Source organism: Columba livia, chromosome 3 (genome assembly GCF_036013475.1).
Source record: "Columba livia isolate bColLiv1 breed racing homer chromosome 3, bColLiv1.pat.W.v2, whole genome shotgun sequence".
NCBI classification, from domain to species: Eukaryota; Metazoa; Chordata; class Aves; order Columbiformes; family Columbidae; genus Columba; species Columba livia.
The window spans coordinates 103008890-103021096 of NC_088604.1; the positions used below are offsets into that span (position 1 = coordinate 103008890).

At 47.3% G+C, this 12207-nt stretch overlaps 1 protein-coding gene across 3 annotated transcripts in view; it reads left to right on the plus strand.

Annotated features, from left to right (window-relative positions):
• Positions 1–12207, plus strand: part of COQ8A (coenzyme Q8A) — a 47565-nt gene that overhangs the window by 28940 nt on the left and 6418 nt on the right. For all 3 annotated transcript variants that reach the window (XM_065058639.1, XM_065058640.1, XM_065058641.1), the window contains exons 6-9: positions 4052–4174; positions 8585–8670; positions 9738–9878; positions 11110–11191. In XM_065058639.1, the coding sequence (XP_064914711.1) occupies positions 4052–4174; positions 8585–8670; positions 9738–9878; positions 11110–11191 (432 nt within the window). The remainder of the gene's footprint in view (positions 1–4051; positions 4175–8584; positions 8671–9737; positions 9879–11109; positions 11192–12207) is intronic.

The following is a 12207-nucleotide window of genomic DNA, read 5'->3' on the forward strand; positions in this document are numbered from 1 at the left end:
AAGGGCTTGAGGACCTAATTCTGCCCTTTGTAAGTTCTTTATTAAGTGGTTTGGTTCATCTTCCTTTTTTTTTAAAAGAAAAAAAAAAAAAGACACAAAAAAAAAGGCTGTGCTTGGTTTCCAGTGGGAATTTTATTGGTAGGCTGATGTAGCTAATTAAAAATAACTTCCTCAGTCACTGGTGACCTTGATGGCAGTCTCAGTATTTAGAGTGTGTATCTAAAGTGAAAGGCTGACATGGGGTGGGAAGGGGAGGGTAGAAGTAAGTTTCCAGGAATAAAAATGAAAGGGTGCCCAGATAAATAGCTGCCATTACTGCTAAAGAGACTCTGGATTCAAGGTCAACTTTGTAACTCATTAACTATTTGTACAGGGCTGTTCTACTGGGCACTGTGCAGATGCCAGGTTGGGCAGAGCCCCCAGGGGCTGGCAGCTGGCCTAGGTTTGAATGTAGAGTTGTTTTCTTATGAAAGGGAATAATGTAATCTTGTGTCATCAGTCGCAGTGCTTAGGCTGTTTTCTTGACTCTTCCCTTGCCCCAAAGTTTTTGTGGCAGATGGTGCTAAAAACAAATGCACATGCAAAGTCCAGTGGCTAGTTCTCAATTTGACAGTAGCAAAGGAGGCAGAAAAGCACTGATACAGCTGTGCGATGCGCACAGGTTTGGAAGCGTTCATGTCAACTCTGGATTTGGAGAGAGAAGTGTGGGTCAAGACTCCTGAGTGCATCTGCCTGCTGCCTCTGCGGGGGAAGAACTGAGCTCTAGGTACCGCGGCTGCAGGAGCCTTCAGTTCTGAGCTCTCCTTGTTGCCACAGCTTGGTTCGATGTGACTTCTCTTTGCCTTTTTTCTTTCCTTATAACCAAATAACCAAACCACAACAAACCCCCCAAAAACCCCAAAACAACTTTGTGATCTTGGAGTGGGGAGGAAATAGCTTGTAGCATTAAAAGGTGTCAGACATCTTTCGGAAAAATATTGGCTTACTGTAAACTATAGAATCATATAACTTCCTGAGTTGGAAGGGACCCACAAGAATCATCAAGTCCAACTCCTGTCCCTGCATGTGACAACCCCACAGTTCACACCATGTGTCTGAGGGTGTTGTCCAGTCTCTTCTGGAACACTGTCAGGCTTGGGGCCGTGACACCTCCCTGGGGAGCATGTTCCAGTGCTCCAGCACCTCTGGGTGAAGAACCTTTTCCTAATGTCCAACCTGAACCTCCCCTGGCACATCTTCCTGCCATTCCCTCAGGAAATATTGGTATATTTCTTCATGGGCTTGTGCTGGGTTGTATCCCCTCTTCCTTTCCCTGCAGCTTTGGAAGCCTGTGTCTGTTTTCTCTGTATTTTCCTCTTCACTTGCCGTTTCCATAATCTTGCTTTTGACTCTTGCTTTCAAGTCGCTTTCTTGCTTTCAAGTTCGTGCCCACTGTTAGCAAAGTACCTAAGCCACAGCTGATGAGGTGCTGTGGGGCTGCCTGGTGAGCATGTAGTGCCCCTGGGGCTTGGCTTCAATGAGCAGCATGCCAGGAGAAGAGGATGGGGAGTGCCTGTGTTTGGCTCTTTTTCTGATTAGGCTTTTTAAAAATTGTCAGGGTGTGTTGGCTTCTGGAGGTTATTTTAATCATTAACTAACTCCTTTATCTTGCTACACACTCAAAGGAAGATGTTTTTGTGTGCAGGTAGTGTGAAGGAAATTTAGGCTTTGACTCAGTACTTTCCCTAGCTCCTGTGTGTCTGATAGAGCTCATACAAGGGATTATTTGCCTCATCATTGCTAAAGACAGAGTTTTCCTGATGGGATCATTGAGAGCCAGAGCTCTGTTAGATGGCTCCAAGCACTTCACTCTCCAGAGCCAGCTTTCCAAGTGGGTAAAGCCACATCCTTCTGCCCTGTGCAGCTCTGCCTGTTCAGTCTCTCAAACTGCTCACATTCAGGATACAGAGTCAAATGTGCTCTGAGGGTTGCTATGTGAGATGCAAATGGTGACTTCTTGGTCTCTCCTGCTTCTCTGCATCTTGCTCTCAAGAGCAGGATAGTTGTCCTGTGTATTCCCTCCTGGTGTTTTTATTTCTCCTTTTCATGTACATTCTTTATTTAGGAGAGAGATTGGTACATATACATGTCGCACATGCAGTGCCATCTTGCTGCTCTCCCACAAACAGGTGGAGGAAAGAAGAGGCTGAAGGACAGGGGAGGGCAGTGCTTGGCACCTCTCTGTGCTGTCAGTGGAGAGTTCAGTGGCATCACATCTCTAGGGAAAGCTTTGTAAGCAAGCCAGCTGCTCAGAGGGGCTGAAGGATGTCTGTCACATCAGTAAAATGCTTAGTACCTCAGGAAAGTGGTACTAAGTTGTGTGAGCCACCAGAGTTCAGACAGCAGCTACTTCAGTCTTGGTTCTTTCTCCTGTCCCCTGGCCTGTCTCTGTATACCTCCTGAGAGCTAGCTGGAGGTGGAGAGCATCTCGCGCTGCTGCAGTTACTACACGACACACCCGTAATTTCCATCTGCCTGAGATCTTCAGGGCCATTTCAGCTGCTGTGCTGTTTTGGGCTCTGCTTGTTATATATGTGGGCTTCAGCTGTTCCGTCCTTAGTACCCTTTCCTCTGATGTGTTGAAAAAAATGATGTGGCTCCAAGATGTGCATACCAGCTGAGGGCCCAGCAGCCTGGCTGTAGGACCTGACCTTCCTCCTGCTTGGCTCTCCATAAGCAGGAGCTGAGCTGCAGTCCCAAGAGAAGCGGCTGGTGGGTGCCTGCCTGCCCCTCTGACCCTGCTCTACTGGGCAGCAACGGGAGGAGGAGTTCTGGGTTGTTTCTACCAAAGGGACCAAGAGTCTCCTTTCCTCTCCCTTAAAAAAAAAAAAAAAAAGCTTTACCCTGTTTTGGGGACGTGTGTTTCAGTATGTATATTTTGGGCCTTGTTCTGTGCAAGCCGATGCTTGTGTGACTGCTGATGAGAGTAAGGACAGAAGGGTTTGGCCTCCTCTGTGCATGGCTTGTATGCGCACTCAGAACAAGTGACTGACTACATTGAGATGTTCTCCAGTCTAAAGGCAGCGTCTTTCTCGTAACAAGCTGCCCAGAGGAACACTATGCATATGTGAGCACAGAGGGAAGAAGGTTTGCAATTTTGACAACAGGGGTTAATTTCCCCATCAGTGCAACTGTCCAAGAAGAGCATGGTATCACAGATGAGAGCTCCTGCTGAGCTTCTCCTGTCAGGACTATCTCCAGCCTCCCTGGATTGATTAACCTCATCACAGATTTAACAATCGACTGCTTTTTCAAAATGCTGTATGCAGCCGTGGTGCTTTGGGGTTATGGTATGAGGAGAGTTTGTTTTGTCAGTATATCAGGAGATGGTAGATTTCAGTTTGATTAGAGAAGAAAGTTATTGTGGACTTGAAGATGCGAAAGCTGTTTCTGTTCCCTACAGAGCAGTGCACACTCTGGTTGTGCAATTGCATATGAATGTGTGTGTTTCAGGCAAGAATTACTTGGTATGAGGAAAGAGGTTTGGTGCTGGTGTGAATCCCTGCTTCCTCCCTGAGAAGTGCCAGCACGTTCTCAGTCTGTGCCAGTGAGCTGTCAAGGCTTTTGTCAATTCCCCCTTGCTGTGGCTCCTCCCTGCTGCTCTTCTGAGGCCGTGGCTGTGGTGCAGCCCACCGTGTGGGCCTTGGAGACCTTCGCATAGCGTTTTATGTTGAGCTAGCTGATACAGTGAGTTCGAGCACCAACATCTGTCCAGCTTGCACAGCAGCACGGAGATCCACAGAGGCTGTGACTTGATGCTGCTGCCCCTCAGGCCAGTGGCGTCAGAGTTGTCACAAGACACACGTACAACTACAGTCTGTGCCCCTGGGCTGCAGTGAAGGCACTGAGTGGAGTCCTGGTTTGATTTCTCTGGGGAATGGCAGATCTCCTGTTGAATGGCAGATCTCCTGTTGAATGGCAGATCTCCTGTTGAATGTGAGCTAGCACAATGAAGTGAGCTTGCTCAGATAAGGGGGTTTCTCATACATATGCTTTTTTTCCTTGCACTCAGGAAAGAAAGCGGTGATGGATTCTAGCCCATTCCTGTCGGAAGCCAATGCAGAACGAATTGTGAGAACCTTGTGCAAGGTCCGGGGAGCAGCACTGAAGCTGGGACAAATGTTGAGCATTCAAGGTAAGTGGTAGCAAAGGTCCTCAGCTGTCCTCCGTGGTGCTGCCAGGTGCGACATCTGATGTCTTGTGATCTACTCTCAGCTGTTTAGAAGAGACTAAACAAGTGGCTTTCTCATGTGGTAGAGATAAATTTGATTCAATGCAGTCTAATCCCAGTATAAAACAGCTAGGTGTGTCCATTATACACTGTCACTTTGCCAATGCCTCTATTGTGTCAGGCACACAACAGGGATTGGTTGAAAATAAGATGATGCTCTCTGTGAATTTTAGTGCCTGTGTTAAAAGCAATTGGTGAGAAGCAGGGGTATATCACACTTTGTACACAAGTGTCCTGCTAGAAGGGAGGAGGATGATGACAAAAAGCGATCTTTGTTCACATAAAGTGGTCAAGGTTTTATCCACAGTCTTTTTGACTACAGCATGTTTATGGTTTATATGCTTTGTTGGCACTGAAGCTTTGCTGGGAAGGCTGATAAGATTATCAGCTGTAAAACCCTTGTTTTCATCTTGAGGAGACTTCAAACCTGTGCTTAGTCCATTGGGCTCTGAAGTCAGTGATCACAGGTGAAGGCATGAGTGACATCAGTGTCTGCACTGAACTGTTGGGTTACTCCTGGAAGACAGCAGGTGTGCTAAGTTCAAACCTTATCTGGACCTGTCCACTTTGCCTTTCTGTACAACTTGATAGGGAAAGAAAGAACCAGCCAAAAATAGCTGTTACACTTGTCTGGAAATAGCTTTCAAGATGTCACTGAAACTGAGTCAGTGTCTAAGTGTTTGAAGTACTGTGCTTGCTTGGCTTGTGCTTCTACTTGAATTTTTGTAGGTGTTGACTGATGAGGCTGGATCTAGTATTGTATTAAATAACTCGGGCTAGCCAATAAAGCAAGACCAGCTCACTTTTCCAGAGTGTCCTGACTGTGGCATGTCATAGTTCTTCATTTGCTAATCACTTGGTTTAGGTGCGTGCCAGACTGATGGCAACACTAACCAAGTGAGGTGGGATGCAGCAGCTGCTGTGTCAAAGGCTGCCACCCCATATGCTGTTTCCTCACCCTCCAGAAGCTGCCAGGTGCCAGTGACTGGTGGTTCATGGTGAAGATCCAGGAGGAGCTCTTGTGCTCCTTGCTTTCTGTGGCCAGTGCCTCTGGTTATGTGGGGTCTGGAAATCAGCTATAAAGTTTAACTACCATAGGTGGGAATTAATTTAAAATTCTTAAGACACTATTTGAGTTGCACCTGATGGGTGCCCAGAGCCTGGTCACATCTGCCCTGGGCTTGGATGTGAGTGAAGAGGCAATAGCTGTGAAAGGCCAGCTCTGAGGACCAGAAATGCTCTGGATTTTTGTCACTTGCCTGCTGTCTCCTAATGTTACCAAGCTCTGGCAGGAGTGTCAAACACTTGCCGATTGACTTCACTTGGGTGTCAAGATTATTTAGGCCTTTAGCAACTCAGAAGTGCTGCCCAGCCCTCATTTGACTCTTGTGATGAGTGTGTGGAGTGCTGCAATGCTTGGCAAGAACACAGGGCCCTGGTAACCTTGCTGAGGGACAGTGGTGGTCAGATAAGTTGGATGCTTCCAACAGTGCAGAGTATCAGGTTCTTGGGCTGGCTGTTTGGACAGGAGGGTTTCACAGAGTTACGGCCACTTCGGGGGCTTCCCTGTGACCTGGTGAGTTTGAATTGGCTTCTTCTATTAATGAGGATGTGTGCTAATTGAGCACAGGAGCTCTGTGTTGCCTTGTCCAGGTGCAGATGAGCACCTGTGAGCTAAACCACCCAGAAGTTACAAAGCAGTGTCCTTACAAACCTTGATGTCTGCTTCTGGGAGTCAGTGGATTTGTTAGAGGGACACATCCCTGAAGGCTGTACACAGAAAAGGTGCCAGGGGCCCAAAATCATCCTGTGTTCCCCTGCGTGTGCTCTGGCTGATGTTGGAAAAGCAGCTGCATTTGCCAGTGGTGAGCGCCCTGCCTAGACTCTTGCTTTGTGTTTTGTTCCAGTAAGGCCTCATCAGTTTACCACAAACACGTATAACCTTGTTCACCAGCATGTTGTCAGCCTCGTTTTGTCAGTGTTTCCTTTGTAGCATGACTGATTTTTTTAACGTGGCTGCTGAGTTTCTGTATAGTCAACCTGGACATGCAGGTCTCTGGCTATTTGGCATTGTGCTAATGAACAAAGCAGTGGTGGTCAGGCAGCCCCAGTTAAGAACCAGTTAAGAATGCCTGCTGAGTAAAGGCTGGAATACCTTGGGAGTTTTTTGGATGTCAGTAATAAGCAAAAGAACAGAAGTTGATCCTAAATGGCTGTGGCAGACCCTGATACCTTGGCACAAAAGGCTTCTTGAGAGCAAGAGTCACTTTTAGTGAGGTTCATTCTTTCTGCACAGTCATCCCAGGAAGTGCAGCTGATCATCTTACAGTATGGTGGCTAATATTTTCACATACCCCTGAGAATAGTTTTTATAATATTCAGAGGCTTGGCAGTGGTACAACATTGACCATAGAATAGTGTGGGTTGGAAGGGACCTTCAAAGTTCAGCAATGAGCAGGGACATCTTCAACCAGATCAACTTGCTCAGAGCCCCGTCCAGCCTGGCCTGGAATGTCTCCAGGGATGGGGCATCTACCACCTCTCTGGGCAACTGTTTCACCACTGTCTTTGTAAAAAATGTCTTCCTTGTATCTAGCTTGAATTTTCTTTCAATTTAAAACCATCACCCCTTGTGTCGTAACAGGCCTGCTAAAAAGTCTGTCCCCATCTTTCTTATAGGCCCCTTTTGAGTAGTGAAAGGCCACAATAAGGTCTCTTCTCCAGGCTGAACAACCAACTCTCTCAGCATTTCCTCACAAGAGAGGTAATAGATGCCTCTCCTGTCCTAACAAAAGCTTCCCCTATCCCAGCTGATGACAGAGCAGAAGTTTCTTCCAGTGTTTGAAATGTGCATGCAAATGCAATATCTGGCAGTCTTGCAGGGTTATAACATCACAACGGGAGTTTCACTTGCTGTTCCTGCAAGGCCTGTTCATCTCTGACATGCAATGATGAAACGGGAGCTCCTCTGAAAACCTCCTGTTGATTCCACAAGGGGGGTTTTGTTAGTACTTTTAAATGCCGCTCATGGCTTCAGTGGGAATTTCTAAACAATACTGAGTGTTAATGTCATGTCTGCACATTATCTATCATTTTCTCTCCATTCCTTTCCACCTCTCTTGCCAGGACAGTGCTCTTAAGGTAGCTGTTTGTTTCTTGTTTCCTGGGATAGACTTGGTTGTACATGCTTTTGTAAATGTGGAGGAATGATGGATTTTCACTTGAATGTCACAAGCACATGTGCAGGTTGAGTTCTCACTATGAAGGCTGGTAGCCTGGGCTTTTTTCCAGTGTTGGGAGAGCAGGGGATAAAGGCTTAGAGAGGAATTAGATTTATGAAATGAAAAGTTTTCCAGAACTGGTGGCTTTTCTCTGGGCTGTTGTAGAAGCTCAAATGAGAGGACTAATCTTTCAAGATGCCCCTGCCCTTCCTTTTTATGAGTGTAAATATTTGCTTGCTATCTCCTTCTGACTCTTAAAATAAGTTACTTTTGGCTCAGCTTTGTTTCCTTCTACCCACTTGCAGTTGCTTTGCATTTGGAGAGTGAGTTATGGTAGCAGTTGCTGAATCCTGATTTCTCAGAGTTCAAGACTTGTGTAAGTGGTGGTTTACCATTGCACAGCTTTCTAGAGAAGCTGCTGCCCCTTAAAATGAACTCGAGTGAACCTGGGAGTGCTGGGCTGACTCTCCAGAGGGTTCCTTCTGCGACCTGTGCGTCCATGGCCCAGTGGCCTCTCCTAGACCTGAATGGTGTACCGCTGTCAGCCAGGACATGGGCTGGTGGGTGACAGAGGCTTGTGCAGAACACTCTGCACTCGGGTTTGTGCAACCCGCCGTCTCACCAAAGGCCTCCAGAGCTGCCCACTGCCCTTGGCAGTGCTGCTGGACAAAGCCAGGGAGCACTGTGACAACTGATGCTTGATTCTGAAGTGTAAAAAGGCTTGTCAGTGTGCTTTCTAGTGTATTCATATGTTGTCATTCCCTTCGTAATTGGGAGGGGCTGCACACTTTCTCCTGCAGCAGGAGGGTAGCGTAGGAGATGTTTGGGGAGGAGGAGCTTTTTCGCTTTATTTCACTACTTGTGGGCAAGACTTCTGTTCGGCTCATTTTTAGAGGTGTGATGCCTCAGGAGGGGCACCTCAGATGCTACTTGTTGGTATGGAGAGATTCTAAACTAGAATTATCTCCAAAACTTTCACTGGGTTGTGCCTGGGGCCAGGACAGCCTGGCTCGTCTGGATGCAGGTACGTGATTGTTCGTGTGCTGGAGGATGCAAGGCCTGCACTGACTGTTGTGTGCTTTTCCCTTGGCAGATGATGCCTTCATCAACCCCCATCTCCAGAGGATTTTTGAGCGTGTACGTCAGAGTGCTGACTTCATGCCAATAAAGCAGATGATGGTGAGGAAATATTCTTCCTGTGTATTAGGGAAGTAGGGACAATAACATAATAAATGTCACCTGTGACATACCTCAGTAAGGGAGGTGGATGGGGATTTTTAAGAGTATTCTTTCAATAACGTTGCACATTTTTAAATTTTGGATAACAACTAATTATTTCTCTTGATCATATGCTGCCTTTTCTCTCCAAAACTTGAAAGCTTGGCTCTAGAGAGGGAAAAATGTGGGGGTTTTTTATGTCCCAAGACTATGCTGATGGAACAGGATGTTGCATACAAATATGATCATAGGGTCTGGTTTAATGTAGCCTCTGCTTCTCTTTCCTCTCTTGTCTTTCTCGTGGATGCTAAGCCAGTGTCTAGAATATCAGCAACTTTGTCCTTACATTTTTGGTTAAATCTAACCCACCACCAAGAGGAGCGACAATGAAGCAAACTATGTTTGCTTTATCCAGTGCACATGTTCTCTCTTTCTCTCTCTTTCCCTCTCCCTCTGTAAACTAAGATGTGAAGGGTGATGCAAGAGGAACTGCCAGCACTACTTATCTTCTGCAAGACACTGAGCAGAGCCAGAACTTAAATATGGCACTCTGGCAATGTAGCAAAAAAGCTGTTAAAGCAAGCTGTGATGTTTAATTGTCAATATTGCCTTAAAGAGAGTCACTCTTGCATGCTTGGATTGCTTCTGTTCAGCTTGGCAGCATGATGGAGGAGAAATATCTAGCTCTTTGCTCATTTTCTGGAAGATAACAAGTAGCACCAAAAAGGGGATTTTTGTATTGCTAAGGCAGCAGTATTTGTGCTCAAGATCTCTGTGCTTTAGGCAGGAGCAACAGAGCTTCACACACATCTCATCAGCATCTGTTGGGTGCTGGGGGAACACTGCTGGCTGGACCACTCCTCACGATGGTCTGCAATGATGGGGAAGGGAGGACAGTCTAGAAAGCAGGGTCTGGGTGCTCAGAACTACCATAGGCTGTGTGAGTCACCTCAGAGGAGTGCAATTTCCACTAGCAAAAATCTTAAATCTCTGTTTCACATACCCTCATGCTTGCTTTTTATTTGTAGAAAACTCTGAACAATGATCTTGGCCCCAACTGGAGGGATAAACTGGAGTCCTTTGAAGAACGCCCCTTTGCTGCTGCTTCAATCGGTCAGGTCCACCTGGCACGCTTGAAAAATGGGAAAGAAGTTGCCATGAAAATCCAGGTGGGCTTTACAGACCATCCTTGTCTCTTGTCTGTGCCCCATAGAAGGGCAGGGAAGCTGCATAAATATGTTTACTGCTGGACATATAAGAACCATTTTAATGCAAGTGACAACTTGGATGCAGCAATATCTTAGCTAGTGCAGGCAGAAGGGAGGGACAGAAAAGGTTTTGCAGCTTGAGGCAGTTTCTGACTCCAGATGAGCAAGAGACATCTCACAGGTGTATCAGTGAAATGTGCGGATAATGGTGGTGAGGGGCTGCTTGTACTTCTGGAGTTGTGTGTGAGGGTCCTACCTGCTCCATGGGTCAGTCCCCTCTCTGGGACCTGCACATGCCACATGTCCCTTTCTGGCCACAGCCCAAAGGTCAAAGAAGTTTTAAGTGACAAGCAGGCACTGACTGTTGAGCAGTGGCAGTCTGACGGTGCAGGAGCATATTCACCAACTCACTAAAGCTGTCAGCAGCTTCAAGAAGGTATTTTTAACAGAGTTGAGGTCTGGAGCTGAAACCCCCATATACGTGGTTTATAATCCAAAGGAGTGAGATCCCTCGCTGACTGAGCAGGGTCCCAGGCAAAGCTGGTTGTCTGGTTGGTGTATTTGGTAACATGGGGAGATTTCAGAAACAGTATGGATGGGCACTGGTGTCTTCTTGTCAAACCGTTTGTCTCCAAACTACTCTCTGAAGTTAGGCCAAGGTAAAAGCAATGGAAAGTTAGCTTTGTGGCACCAGAAAATGTTCTGCTCCACGGCAGGGTAGGCTGGTTCCCTTTTTGCCTGACAAGGTGAGAAAGAACAGGAGGTGCCTTTGTCAGGACTGGGCTGAGGCCTCACCAGTTGCCCTCCTGCTGTGGATGAAACGCTCTGTGGCTGTTGGTGGCATGTCCTTTCAGCTGTGGTAGGTGCATGACCGACTGCCATATCTGTAGTGAGACTTTTGTGTTTGAGAACCTTTCATGTGTTGTAAGAGTCTCTGTCAGGGGACCTGACAGGCCATTTTGCTTGCAAGGAGATGCATCTTAGCCTGTCTCTCTGTCCCCCATTTTAGATGCTGGGCTTTAAATCGGCTTTTAGAGGGGTGTGTGGCTCAGGTATGCCCTGGTTCATTGCCAGGCTGTAGGTGGCTGTGTTGTGAGGGTCAGTGGATGTTGAGCTGGAAGATGTTTTTATCTTACCCTGTATAACTTTGTCATCTGGTCTCACCACGGACCTCTCCCATTCTGTCCTGCAGTACCCTGGAGTTGCGCAGAGCATCAACAGTGATGTTAACAACCTGATGACCGTCCTAAACATGAGCAATATTCTCCCTGAAGGTAAAAAGACACAGACCCTTGGCAGGCTCTGTGTTCCTGCTGGCACACGTTGGGTTCTGCCAACCTCTTCCAAGCAGCGCACTGCAAACTGTTCTCTATAGACTGGAAAGGGAGGAAACAGCTTCAAGGAAACAGTGAAAGGGACCTAAGAATTGCTGAGTCTGCCCAGGAGCAGATCTGCAGAAAGCGGGAGAAGTAGTGGATGTGTAGGCAGTGGGTGCAAAGCCAATTTGGGGAGCCCTGCCCTGCTCCCCTCTCCTGCTGCAGAGCTGCCACTGCCTTTGCTGGGCATGTGCCTGACCCGCTGGGGTGGGAAATGCAGCTGTGTTAGTTTTTCCTGGCCGTGATAATGTGCACTCGTCTCTGTGCGATACACAGGGACTCTTGGCACAGTATAGTGTCTGGGTATACTTACTGTTGATGGCTTCCTAGGCATGCAGCATGGGCGCTGTTCACGTCAGGTAGTTTTGCTTTGTCACTCTTATTTTCTAGTACATTTGGCAGAACCCATTCTTCTCCATGTTTCCTGCAGCCCTCTGCCTGCCGTTCTCTGTTCTTCACAAAGTTGTGGAGAGGTGGAGAACTTTAGGCATGGAGCTTGCTCAGTGTCCCAGCACACAGATAAGTCCCCTTTCCCCACAGGGAATGCAAGGCTTGCTACTCCTTTTTCCAAAAATCTGCCTGCAGCAGCTGTACATCTTAGTGGGACTGTACAAATACCACTTTAAAATCAGGCTGGCTGCTGACAAAACCTGTGACTGTTCTCTGTGGTGGCTGGGTAGGGCCCTCCAGAGGCTGCTGCAGTCCCAGCTTTGTCTGGCCCAAGAAGTGGTTTGGTTTTCCAGCTCCAAACTGAGAAGACAGGACTTGGCAACTCATGCTCTGGCTATGTGCTGCTGCAGTTGCCTGCCTTAGCCACACTGACTGTTTTTGCCTAGTGGTGCCTGTTTGTAGTTGCAGGCAGGCATGGCTTGGAGCCTTTTTAGCTGCTTTTGCCCAGGCTAGTGTTTGGGTGC